The 13,468-nt window shown below is 35.2% G+C and overlaps 2 protein-coding genes across 2 annotated transcripts; one reads left to right on the forward strand and one right to left on the reverse strand.

Moving 5' to 3' along the window:
* The first annotated feature begins 3,435 nt into the window (after window positions 1-3,435).
* Window positions 3,436-6,062, forward strand: LOC148566599 (cell division control protein 48 homolog C-like). The gene is made up of 8 exons (XM_088484329.1): window positions 3,436-3,481; window positions 4,086-4,201; window positions 4,312-4,380; window positions 5,146-5,211; window positions 5,293-5,348; window positions 5,436-5,613; window positions 5,732-5,866; window positions 5,961-6,062. The coding sequence occupies exons 1-8, from the start codon at window positions 3,436-3,438 to the stop codon at window positions 6,060-6,062; spliced, it is 768 nt and encodes a 255-aa protein (XP_088340455.1).
* Window positions 6,063-7,688: 1,626 nt separating this feature from the next.
* LOC107638728 (putative galacturonosyltransferase 4) lies at window positions 7,689-12,438 on the reverse strand. Its single transcript, XM_016342093.3, has 8 exons — window positions 11,572-12,438; window positions 11,391-11,467; window positions 11,219-11,297; window positions 10,856-11,112; window positions 10,090-10,355; window positions 9,555-9,912; window positions 8,756-9,331; window positions 7,689-8,409 (listed from the first exon to the last, which is right to left on the reverse strand). Exons 1-8 carry the CDS (start codon window positions 11,672-11,674, stop codon window positions 8,134-8,136), a joined length of 1,992 nt encoding a protein of 663 aa, XP_016197579.1. The 5' UTR covers window positions 11,675-12,438; the 3' UTR covers window positions 7,689-8,133.
* Window positions 12,439-13,468: the final 1,030 nt, after the last annotated feature.

The raw sequence follows: 13,468 nt of genomic DNA on the forward strand, positions 1-13,468 counted from the left end.
TGTTATAGAATAAGACATTTTGGAATAGTTGTGCCTTTTCTTGTAAGATTAACTAGGGAGGTTCAAAATCGATCCGAGCCGAATAAAACCGACCAACTAAATCGAAAAGCTGAAAACTGAATAAACTGAAAATCGGAAAAATTTATGGTTTGTTATTTTTTACGGTTCGGTTTGGTTTTTTATTCTGACGCTGAAAATTCTAACCAAATCGAACCGAACCGGTCACCCGAAAACCCATTACCCCGTTAGCCCAACCCCATTGTTACCCCACCCCCAAATCAGATTTTCCTAACCCTAACCTAGCGCGTTCAAACTCCCCCTCCCAGCACAGCGCCGAACCCACCCCTCCCAGCAGCACCGAACTCACCCTCCCAACAGCGCCGAACCCCCTCCCTCCTAGCACCGTCGAAGGTCAGAGTCCGCCAAGTCAGATATGGAGTTTTAAATCATTTTTTATGTTCTTAGGTCGGTATTAGAGACCAATAACAGGCATTATTTATGACGATGTGGTTTAGAGTTTTGACGTTATGAATAATAGGACATTTTGGAATAGTTGTGCCTGTTCTTGTAAGATTAACCCCAAGAACTTGGCTTTTCTATTCAAATGGAGTTTCAAATTAGTTCTTGTTGTTCTAAAAACTGAATCGAACTGCCCAGTTCAACCGAATTAATCGAGAACCGATCATCAGAACGGTTCGATTAGCTTCAAAAACCGTCTAACAAAAAACTAATAAAAAACTGGTCGAACCGGTGGTTAACCAGTTAACCGACAAGACCGGCCGGTTTTTTAAAGGTGTTCCGGTTTGAAAACCCCTTCAAAACAGGGTCGTTTTTGGCCTTATAAAAAAAAGGGCCTAAATCATCTACCCGAAGCCCAGACAAACCCACCCCCAAAAAAAAAAAAAAAACCAAAAGTCCAACACTCCCACTCATCTCCTCTTACATCTCTCTCAAAAAAATAAAGTTGAAAGAACAGAAGGAAACCCTAGCGGACTAGCCGCCGCACCCACCCCAACCACTGCAGCTGCCGTTCCCACCGCAACCACCGCAGCCCCACAGCCCCGCGGAACCCACAGACACTGGATCTTCTCTTCTCTGCTCGAGCGTGCTTACTCTCTGTTCGCCGGTGTCGCGCCGTGGAAGCTCCGTCGCCGTCGCAGGAGCTGTGTCGCCGTCGTAGGAAGCTCCGTCACCGTCCTAGGAAGCTGTGTCGCCGTTGTAGGAAGCTCCCTCGCCGTCGCGTAGAAGCTCTGTGGCCGTCGCCGTCTCCCCTGTTCAAGCGCGCTCTCTCTCTCTCTGTGTTCGCCGGTGTGGCCGTCTCCTTTGTCGTCGCCGTCACTCCCCTTCCTCCTCGCCGCCGGGAAGCAGTAAGCACTCTGACTCTCTGAGTGTTGATGCAGGTCCCAATCTTCATCTTTGCAAATCACTTCACTCGAAAGCAGACTGATTTAAGACAAATATAATTATATTTGGCATCAAAATTTTCATTATTTCTAAAATTGTGAATGAGTACATAGTCTCTTATGTTATGAAACTGGAATAATCCTGTTGATTGTTGATTTATGATTCTAGAATGATTTTCTAAAATGATGATGATGTTGTTACTGATATTTTGTTGGCTTCTTGTTGATTTTCCGATGATTACTGATTAGTGGCTTTGTTTAATTCTGAATTGGAGTTGGATTTAGTTGAGTCACTGGATTTAATTCTGAGTTGCTGAGTTAATAATATTGATTTTGTTGATGTTTGCATATTCTGAAATGCTGATTTTCTGAAATGAGGATGATGTTGTTGCTGATTTTATGATGATTACTAATTAGTGATAATTAGTTTGATAATTAGTTAGTGTGGGTAGTTGAATTTTGTTAATATTTTTTTGGTGTAGAACATTAGGTGCAATTTTGAATTTTATTAGGTTAGAAAATAAAAATGAACAAATTTAAATATTTGAAACTATATATTAAATTTTTAATTAATGTTTAATTAAATCGGTTGAATTCCGGTCAAACTAATGAACCAGTAAACCATGAACCAGTGAACCAGTTATTTTACCGGTTCATTGACCAGTTCGGTTCTCGCAACCTTGGTTCTTATTACAAATTAGTGCTGTTGTTTGTTAATAATGCTTATTTATTTATTTATTTATTTATTTTGTTTCCGTTGTCAATGAATTCTTTAGGTGAATCTGAAGAAAGCATCAAAGCTATTTTCGCTGAAGCAGGGACAGCATGGATCATCTGATGGCGTTCTTTTAATTGGAGCTACAAATAGGCTATATTCTCTTGATCTGACCTTGAGAGCATTGTTTCAGCAAGAGTTTGTTCTTGTCATTCTTGATGAAGCTTTAAGACGAGGTATCCTTAAGTTGTTGACTTGCAAACTAAGAGTTCATTCGATCTTTCACGAAATAGCAAGGTTTACGTTAGGTTATGTTACCACCGGTTTGGAAGGTTTGGTTAAGAAGGTTAACAGATTGTTAATGCACAGAATTATTTGTGAGGGAAAAAAGGAAACTATCTCAAGATATTTCAGACTGTGGAAGCAACCTTTTTGGGATAAAGATTTGGATAAATATGACGTCACAACCTCAAATTTTTCATTACTCTATATTTGTTTCTTTGTTTACTCTCTTATTGTTAATGTTGTTATAATGTTATTATAATTGCTATAATTGTTTACTTTCACACAAGAAACTGTGAAAAAAAGTGCAATTTTCATTTATAAGAGAGGGTTTCTTATCCGCCGTTTCCAATGTTAAATGAGAAGATGTCGAAGGCTTGATAGATTAAAGGAGGAGTTTGAATTCAGGGTTTAAACACTTCTCTTAAACTATCAAGGCCTCGACATCTTCCCATTTCACATTGGGAACAGGGAATAAGAAACATCTCTTATTAATGAATGTTGTAATTTTTTCACCGCTTCAGAAGTAAACAATTATAGCAATTATAATAACATTATAGCAACATTAACAATAAGAAAATAAACAAAGAAATAAATCTAGAATAAATGAAAATCGGAGGTTGTGACGTCATGTTTATCCAAATTTTTATCCAAAAAGGTTGCTTCCACCAGCCTGGAATATCTTGAGATAGTTTTATTTTCCATCACAAATGATTCTATGCATTAACAATCTGCCGGCCTCCCTAACAAAACCTTTCAAATCAGCGACAACATAATCTAGGGTAGATCTTACTGTTTCATCAAGATTGGATGAGCTATTAAGTTTGCAAGTTAGCAACTTAAGTATATCTCGTCTTTGAGACTTCATCAGGAATGGCAAGAACAAACTCTCCATAAAACAATACTTCGAAGGCTGGGTCAAGACAATCCGGCCTATTTGGTAGCAGCCTCTTAATTCTTACCCTAATTGCATTTTGTCATCTGAAAATTGATGAATTGGGTGTGGCACTTCCAATGGAGGAAAGAACTATCCCAATGGGAGACCGATACATTGGACCAGTTGCTGTAGGTCTTGCAATCTGTTAGAATAATAGCAGATGTGCAGGATAGAGTGGTGTGGAGGTTTGATAAAGAAGAAGTTTATTCTACTAGCTCATTTGTGCAGGTTTTGCAGGAAGAGACCTTAGGTGAGGAGTTTCTGAGCTATGGATTCACAAAGGAAATTTGGAAAGGGTTAGTTCCACCTCGGGTCGAGTTGTTCGCGTGGTTTGTATTGGTAGAGAGGGTCAACACAAAGGATCAACTAAGTAGACTCGGAGTCCTACAACACTTATTTGTCACTTGCGAGTTCTCTTGGCAGGTGTGGTGTGCATGCATCTCATCGTTTGGACAAGAGTGGACTGCTCCTAGTAATTTGAAAGATTACTTCGAGAGTTGGAGATATATGCGAGTGAAAAAGGAGCAACGCAAGTGTTGGTTAGTTGGGTTTTTCTCAGGAGATGACATAGGAGTTGTTTGTAATTTATGACCATTGCCTATCTGTCCTTGCTCTACTAGAGTGTTGAGCTGTTCTTTTCCAGAAAAAATAGAAATTGATGAATTGATTTTTGCCTCCCCTACCCTTGGAAATAGGGTTTAGTTGAATTTCATAGGTTGATGAATGTGATTGGATTTATCTATTTTAGGCATATGGGTTGCAAATCTGACGGAAATTTTACTTTTTGGGCCCCCTGGTTGTGGAAAAACTCTTGTTGCCAAAGCTGTTTCCAATGAGGCAGGAGCTAATTCCATTCATATTAAGGTTTGTCTAAATACTTCATCTTACCTTATTCATTTTTGGTTTTGCTTCACTGTAACTTACGCTATATTGAATAAATCATTATTCTAGATTGCTATTCTTGAATTATTTAGGGGCCGGAGCTCATAAATTTGTTGGAAAAAGTGAGAGAGAAGTTCGACTACTGTTTAGTTCGTGCAAGGGCATGTTCACCCTGTATATTATTTTTTGATGAGGTTGGTTATTTTATCTCTTGATGAATGTTAACTATAATATTTTAACACAAAATTGTCTGACCTAACTATAGAAGTCATTTCTTATGTGTTTATTCATTCATTGTTAAGTTTATGTGCACTAGAGGGGGCCGGCCCCCAAGTTAGTACTCAGTAAACAATTTATGTACAAGACCTGTGCTTTATATATTAACTTATGTTGCCTATATGGAGTTCTAATTTGAGTACATTTGTTCAATCTGTTTGAAAGGTGTGTAAGGATCCCAATAGGTAGCGTGTTAGAGAAGTTCGTCACTATAAATAAAGTGTAGGATTATAGGAAAAATGAGCTAAAGTCATTTAGAATAAAGTACCATTTCTATTCATAAAGATTCATGATTTTGATAATTCTACCAATGAATAAATCAAATTTTGTAACCATGAAAGATGGAAGTTGTTATTGTTAACCATAAAAGTTGGGAATATTGACAAATGTATACATGAATAAAATTAACGTTTGGATATTTTTATCGTGTAAAAACCATCTTTTGTGGTTACAAAACTAATTTTGTTAATTTACGTTAATATTGTCAGTGTTTTAAAGTTTTATAGTTAAAAATGGTAGTTTACTCGTTCATTTATTGAGATTAGTCTCTTTCGAGAATTCGAAATCAACTCTTGAATTAAGATTCTTGTATTCTGTTACATTGATTTGGGAATGATACCTGTTATCTATCACTATTCAATTAACTTCAGGTGGATGCTTTGTCAACCAAACGCGGTGCAGAAGGTGGATCAGGCATTGAACGAGTAGTGAATCAGGTCAAACAATACTAGTTATTGGATAAATAATTCTGATATCATTATATTAATAAAAAATGGCATTATTATTTGCAACTGCAGTTACTAATCAAGCTAAACGGACGCCAAAATGTTTTTGTCATTGGTGCAACAAATAGGTAAAATTTTGTTGGTCATATCTATTTAGTTATTTTTGTTTCCATAATTCCATCTTATTGCACTGAAGTAAATTTCTCATTTTGTAGGCCTCTCTTCCGTCATGGTAGACTTGGTAAACAACTTTACGTTCCTCTGCCAAGCACTGACCAGCGATTTTCAATATTGAAAGCTCTTGCAAGGAAGGAGCCTGTTGATCTTACCGTGGATCTGAGAGCCATAGCTGAACCGTGTGAAAATTTTAGTGGCGCAGACCTTGCTGAATTGGTTTGTCCCTCTGCTATATCTTTTTCTGCTTGTTTTAATAATCCTTTTATCGATAATGCTTGTGATTGTAAGGAAGGAGGAATAATGGGGGGAAGTTGTTATTTTCTTGATGATACAGGTGGCTCAAGCAACTGTTGCTGCTATTGATGATATTGAAGAAGCTTTGACCTCAGTTGAAGCCTCTAGTGATACTTGCAAGCCAAGACATTTTGATACAAAACTTGGTAAGGTCTTTCCCTCAGTGTCTCCCGCGGTATGTTCCATTCTTCTATGCATCTTTCTTTCACACATTAAAGCTGCTGTCTTACTGCGTAAACTAAGGAACTTGTTTCATTTGTTTGGATCAGAAAAGGCGTAGGTATGAGCGCGTGGCAAAGCATCATGAGGATCATGGCACTGGTTGTGACTTAAACTTGAGCACTTCAAGTAGTAGCGAAAATGTGTATTAAGATATTTTTTTGCTGGAATATTTTTAAGTTTTAACACTTATTTCAGGTTATTTTTTTGTGATAATATATTATTAATATTTGAAAGTTATTAACCATTTAAAGTTATAATTAAAAAATGTATCGTTGCAATTTCTTTTTATAAGAATTAGACTAACCGGCACAGAAAAAAAAATGAAAGTAACTCAAATACTCAGTAGAAATTTATAAATTAATTTTTTACAACTATTAAATGTCCAAAAAAAAAATTTATAATTCAGTCTAACCAAGTTATTTTAATTTATTTTGCATCCATGCACCACTTAACGAACCTATATAATTGATTTTAACGTAAACGGCTTCCGTCATTGTGCCTTTGTTAAATTTGATAAATTGATAAATATATTAGTAATGCTTTTGTGATTCAAACTTGTGATTTAAAAATCACACAATTTAATTATCATTTCAAGATTTCTCTTTAATTTATTGTATAATATAGTTTTAAAAAATGAAAAATATCGTTTAAACAATTTAATTTGATCATTATATTAAACATAAGATAAATTTATATTTTAATTTTCTTATGTAAAGTATATAATATAGTTGCTTATTATTTACTGAGTACTCCAAAATGAACATTAGTGAATTCTGTCGTCACTCCATTCTTACTTTTTTATCCTTCTCTTATCTTTTTACCTCTTTTTGTACATTTTTAAATTAAATTATTTTGATAAATAATAAATTTACACGAAACAGTTGTTGAGAAACACGAATAGTTGGGATAAATAGTTAAGTTAATGGGTTCCACCACCCACGTGATGATCACCAATGCAATGTTCTTTTTTCTTTTTGAATCAACCAACCAACCACTTGCTGTGCTGTGCTGATTCATGACTAATCTTTTTCCATGCAATGTAATGCTGTCCCCATTAGGAAACAGCCTGTCCCAATTGGACCCCACCTCAAAATTATGCATTCCATCCATATGATTCTTTGTCCCCACTCACCATCAATTACTATTCATAATCATTTAATTAGTAATACCCCAAATCTGTTTCTAACATTTCATTTTGTTAGACAAGCTAATCTTTATCAGTATTTTGTAAAGATTTGATATGTATCAACATAATAAATTTGATAATTAAAATTTATTAAAGATTAAAATATCCAAGTAAAAAATTTCTTAATCTTATTTGGAGATTACTCTTTATTCAAGAGTTCTTTTCAATTTCTCTTCTACCATACTTCTACTTTACTCACCTTCTTAACCATTATCTACCAAACTACACTTACACTACCACTTCCAACTTCACCATTACCTACCATATCATTATATTTACCTCCTCACCATATAACAATACACAAAAAAAGGTTTAAGGGTATCCTAACCATCCCCACCAAAGTCCAAAACCAAGCCTTGAATTGTTGTAGCAGCCAACTACTATGATTATATTATTGAACAAACCAAACCTTTGTTTTACTACATCTAACTAACTTCTTAGCTGAGCAACCAGCATAGTAGAGATAGTTTAAGCTGTTACAATATTAGCACCTACATATATTCTTGTAAACCAGAAACAAGATGAGGAAATATATAATAATCCATTTGAAATCAAAACATAACCACATGAAGTTAATATGAATGATGGGTTAAGAGCTTAAAAAATGATTAATTCCATTAAGGGTATTGAAAAGAGTGTCAACTTCAATAAAAGAACAAGGAATTGTACAACTACAAGACAAAGGAACTGTTTAGGGAAATGGTAGGGTACAAGCTACAACAAAGAGGCAAAGAGGAGAGAACTTAAAAATAGCTATTTTCATTTACAAGTACAGTTAGCATCTCTGCTGGTAAGTGATCAAGGTTCAATGGTTGCAAATTGATACTCTGATTTTTTACTCTTAATCTCTACTATGACCAAATCCAAAAAATACTGACATAAAACAGGGAAAACCAATACAAAAAGAATTGTAAAGCTTTAACAAAAAATTAGAAGCCCTACACATGAAAATGCAGACCTATTCGGTGCATTGCAGCATGGCTAGTGCCAAGAAAACTTCAATCAGTGGTTTAATGTACCAAGAAGACACATCTCTATGGGTTGATGTTGCATTCTCGCAAATACACATGATCATAATCGACATACTTTGTCCAATGACTTCGGAACTTGGGAATACTTATCTCAAGCCATGGCTTCAGGTTGCCATTGTAGTGGATAACGGCAGCGCGATCAATATCTCTTTGGTTGACATTGGGGTTGTAGCCGAGACCCAGGACATGCCAAGATCGGTTCAGCGGGAAAGTTCGTTTCCAGAATGTTATGAGACCCGGTGGCAGTGTTCCTAACTTCCACAGCTGTCTATCATGATTCTGTAATTCAATTTAATTGCAAACAAAAATCAGTCAACGATTCTATGACCAAGAAACAAGATATGTCAAAAATAGTTTACGGAAATTGCAAACTGCCTAATGTTGCATATATGATACATTCCATTTCTCAAACAGTCAAACCGAGTCCAAATTATTATACATACTCCTATCCGCAATTTTTGAATGATAGTATGAAACATATTGATAACATGCCTTAAATGCCTATTTATTAGCTAATAAGTTTAATGGCGAAAAAAAAGTTACCAATCTACATATAATTTATGTGAATTTATTACCAATCATATGGGATACATACTGAAAAGGTAAAACAAACTGCATCACTTACCAGATTCTGCCAGTTGTGGTACACCTCTGTGATATTTTGCCTCTTCCATTCGGCTAAATCAAATATATTCATACCATATGCCCACCCACAAGCCCGCGGGTCAAAATTCTTTGCGATAAGAGGATGGGAGAAGTTAAGATAACGATCAAATCGATGAAAACTTTCTCCACAAGTTTCTACAGCACCATTTACATTGCCTTTCAGATCAACTGACCAAAGACCAGTCAGATCCTTCTTCACAACTATATCATCATCCAAGAACAGCACCTTGTTGAGCTTTGGAAAGATCTCAGGCAGGTAGAAACGGAGATGATTCAAGATAGATAAATATTTTGGATTTCTAAACTTCAGGTTTGAATCAGAAGTTGCTCGGTGAGTCTTGAAGTAATAATCAATCATGGATGGAGAGCCCAACTGCCTAAGAACAGGACTATAACTTGCATTCAACCATGTAAAATCTTCAATGTTCTGAACCTGAATGGTTGCATTGCCGGGTGGATTTGCCAAAAACCACATCCTCATTGCTGCATAATTGAGTCTGTCGGTAACAATGTGAAAAACATGCTTTGAGGTGTCCTGCAAATTCATTAAATAAAATTATTATAAGCAAGTCATGTCAATGGGGAATCGAAACAGCATCAGTGCTGATAATTTTTAATTTCTTTTACTTCACAAACTTGGGGCAAAAATAAAAAAGAAACCATCTTTCTTAGTTAAAATAGATAAAGCACAGCTATACCCCTAGCACACTCCATTTTTTCTTTGATGTCCAGAATTCACAACATTGAAAAACAGATACCTTAGCATTAACAGCAGTTGAATTCACAACAACAGCCGCAGCCAATATGTTGTCTGAGAATATTGCATAATGGTATAGTCGAGGGTCTTCTAACTTCTCTTGATTGGGGAACTGTTGCTGAGAAGAATTCAAGCTATAATACTCAGTTGTAAGGCGCAGTGGAAGACAATGAAGACCTTTTGGCAATGTTTTTGCTGTTAATTGTGTTAAGAACAAAGTCTGCTTCTTGTGTGCATGGAGCTGCTCCTCTGTTGAGTGGATCATAGCCCGAAGCTTCTTCACAACAGCAGCACAATCATCTTGAGCTTGCTTCCCTTTCAACAAAGTTTGTTCCATCGCCTTTATTCTCTCATTTGCACTGCCAATAGTAAGACACATATTATGACGAGAAATGGAGCTTGGTAGAGAAATTACTTACTCGTCATTTTTATAAGCAGCAGTAAAAGAAACTTAAAGAAGAAAACATAAACTTGAATATAATAAGATAGCATGGGAACACAAACAGGGAAACAACAGTGTTCTTATAGTTACTTACTTCCTAGGTAAGTCAGAATCCTTGCTTGCATCTCCAAGTGTTCGTGAAACTTCCTTTACCCGTAGTCGTAGTTCCCGCGTAAGATGGGAGTTGCTTTTTACTACTGGCAAGGAAAGAAAGATTTTAGCCTGGATGAGTTGATCTTTGAGTTGCTGTACCTTAGCATCTGGTGGCATTTGTTCTTTCTGCTTATTGGTTTCCCCTGAGGGAATTTTCTTGTTTATGTTGCTGGAGGCGATAGTTGCTTGCGGCTCCTGTTTAATATCCTGAGAAAAAATTGCAGCAAATGTGAAACTAGAAACTTAAAATGAACTTGGCTTGAATATGAACTAGGCTTGAACGTGTAGCAAATAATGTTGACAGGAAATGCTATCTAGCAACTCATTCGATCCATTTTTGTAATTGACATTAGCAATTCAACTAACTACCATTTGTTTTGATCTTCGTCGGACTCAAACTAATTTTTTAAATGCAAACCACAAATGCATACAGTCTCATCTAATGTATGCAAACTCCACACAAAGGAAACACATACCTAAATAGGTTTATCAGTGTGGAACTTCTTTATCAACTAGATTTTATTATAATGACTTTAAGGCACTGAGCTAATTAAAACTAAAAAATGTGCTATATATCAGACCCTAAACTCCTGATAAGATTATCAATTCAAACACTAGAATCTCATCATAGAGATGAACAAAGATAACACTTACACAAACCACAGCAGCAACAGATGCAATACAAGCACGGAAAATCCATCACCTACCTTAACTTGAGACTCGCGATCAGAAGCACGATCTGATTTAGTGAGCTTTGCATCACTGTCATCAACATCAATAGCATCTTCGCTATTTACATTTTCGCCACCACCGCCATCAGCTTTCTCCAAGGTGTTCCCTTCATTCCCTTGCTTGTCAGTCACCAGTCTAATGAGGCTCTCCTTTCTACCTTGATCTTCCTCAGTTGTAGTTGACAGCACCCGTGCCGACACATGTTCCCTTGATTCAACCACCATCGGCCTCTCTATTAAATCAACAGAACAATGACATTTGATAACATTGGAAAATCTCACAAGTTACAGCAACAACTAACCCTTTTGAGCAACAGATAGAAAGATCAAACAAAATACCTTGAGGCAAATTCTTTGTTTTGGTTAAGTCCTCAGTGTATACAACCCCAATAGGCTCTTTAAGAGCTGTTGAAGTTTCCTATTTGTAAAACAAGAAATTAGAGATTTCAGCTATAAATTATCACAGATTCAACCACCATCAAGGTATATATTTATTTCTTCAGAGCTTTACCTGAGGAAGCAGATTCAAATGGCCAGAGTCACCTGCACCTACAAAAGCAGTAACATCTTCAATAAACTCTTCCTTGGCTGCAAAAAACAGAAAACCCCAAGAATCAGCAACAAGATACAACAAAGACTTCTAAAGTGAAAACACTGAAATAAAAATAAAAAATGATAAGAAAAAGACTCACTGGATGGTGACTTGTAGGTGCCAAGACGATCGGTATAGAGAACAATTGGAGCAACAACAGTGATGCAAAGCAACAAAAGCACAATGTTCCTCATAGCCACCATTTTCACCACTCAGCTGGGGAAAAAAAACCCTCAAGAACCCTCTCTAACAAGAGGAAGAGATCCTTCTCCTGTCACTTTCTAGAGAGAGAGAGATTATCAAAAAAGAAAAGAATTGGAAATCCCTCTGAAACCCCTCTTTCAGGTTCTGTGCTTCAGAGGAGGCACTGATATTAAGAACCAACCCAACAAGGTGAAAATTAGAAAGGGGGCAAATTAAAGCCAAAGATATAAACTTCTTTTATAAAAAAAGAAGACCCACTTTCTTCCTCTTGTGGGTGGTGCCCGAAATCTCCGTGATGCAGAAAATTCTCAATCTTCAAAAGTTTCAAAGGTTTAAGCTTTGGACCCGCAGAAACATGGAAGGGAAGGAAGGAATCTGAGGGGGAAAGAAAACTTCAGTTACATTGAATTACGGAGAAGAAAGAAAGAAAGAAAGAGGGAAACGCATTTTGGGATCAGAAAGAGAGAAAAATGATGCCTTGTTTTGCGTGCGTGTGTTTGTGAAAATGGGAGAGAACCAATTGGACCCTCCCTTGTGCAATTTTTAAGAGTTGGTACCCTTTTTTGGAAAAATGTTGTTGTTCAGAATCACAATCACGGAGGAAAAAGTAAAAGAAAGAAGAAGAAGAAGCAGAAGAAGGACGTTGGAGGTAACAGGAAGAAGCAGAGAGAGAGAGAGAAAAGAAAAATATATGAACTTTTTTTTTGGGACTAATCTTTGTTTGTCTTCCAATTTTTGTATATTTTGGTAACTTTTATCTTTTGTCACCTTGCAAACGGCAACTTTCATTAATGCTACAAAATCTAACCTAATTAATTTTCATACGTGCTTAATTGTTTATTATCCTCTAAATGTAACAAAATACAATCATTTATCTTCCAAATTTTATGGCATGATATACTTATTTCTAAAATTAAAAAAATACAAATTAGTTTTTAAAATGTCAAAATTATATATTCCTATATCACTTCTGCTATATAAACACTTTTTATAATACATATTTGAGTTCAATTTTAATGTATTAACAGTATAAAATATTTTATATAGTTATTCAATCATATTATTTTTTAGATGATTATTTATGTAGATAAAAAATAATTTTTTATTTACTTTTGATGTTTGCGAATAAATACACATATAAAATTAGCTTATAATCATGTATCAAAATTAATTTCTACATATTATTTTAACAATGGTATTTTTTTAATAATCAATACATATTTTTTTTGTTTATTAAAAATAATTTAAATTTATAACTAATTATGATAATAATATTTGTAGAAAAATGTTAAGAATATTTGGTATATAACAGTATTATTATTTTTCAATTTTCTCTTAAACTTTAATTAATTAATATAAATTGTTGATCACATTGAACTTATTGTTACAACTTATTTTAGATTATTCACCACCTATGATCTTCATCCTTGTTTTCTTATTCTTTTAAAAAAGATTTAGAGCAATCAAGTTTTTTTTTTCTTTTATTTTTGCTATCTCAAAATAATGAAAATATTCATTATCCACCGGATAACTATTTAGACATAGTGTCTTTCATTAGCAATAATAAAGAATAAAAAACTGAAAAAAAGGGGGAGGGGGGGGGATGGAAACTTATTAAGATTAATTATGAAATTTAGTGTATTGTGGTGATGTAGAGTTGATTTTTTTTTTCTTTCTATAAGTAAATAAATTAAGCGTCAATTTATTTATGGATTTAATTAATAGTTAATTAGCATGTGATTACGAAGGACTGAATTTCTGACTATGAAATTTGCGTGTCCGTGATTGCTGCT

The sequence above is a fragment of the Arachis ipaensis genome, chromosome B4, assembly GCF_059453495.1.
Source record: "Arachis ipaensis isolate K30076 ecotype BB chromosome B4, ASM5945349v1, whole genome shotgun sequence".
NCBI lineage: Eukaryota > Viridiplantae > Streptophyta > Magnoliopsida > Fabales > Fabaceae > Arachis > Arachis ipaensis.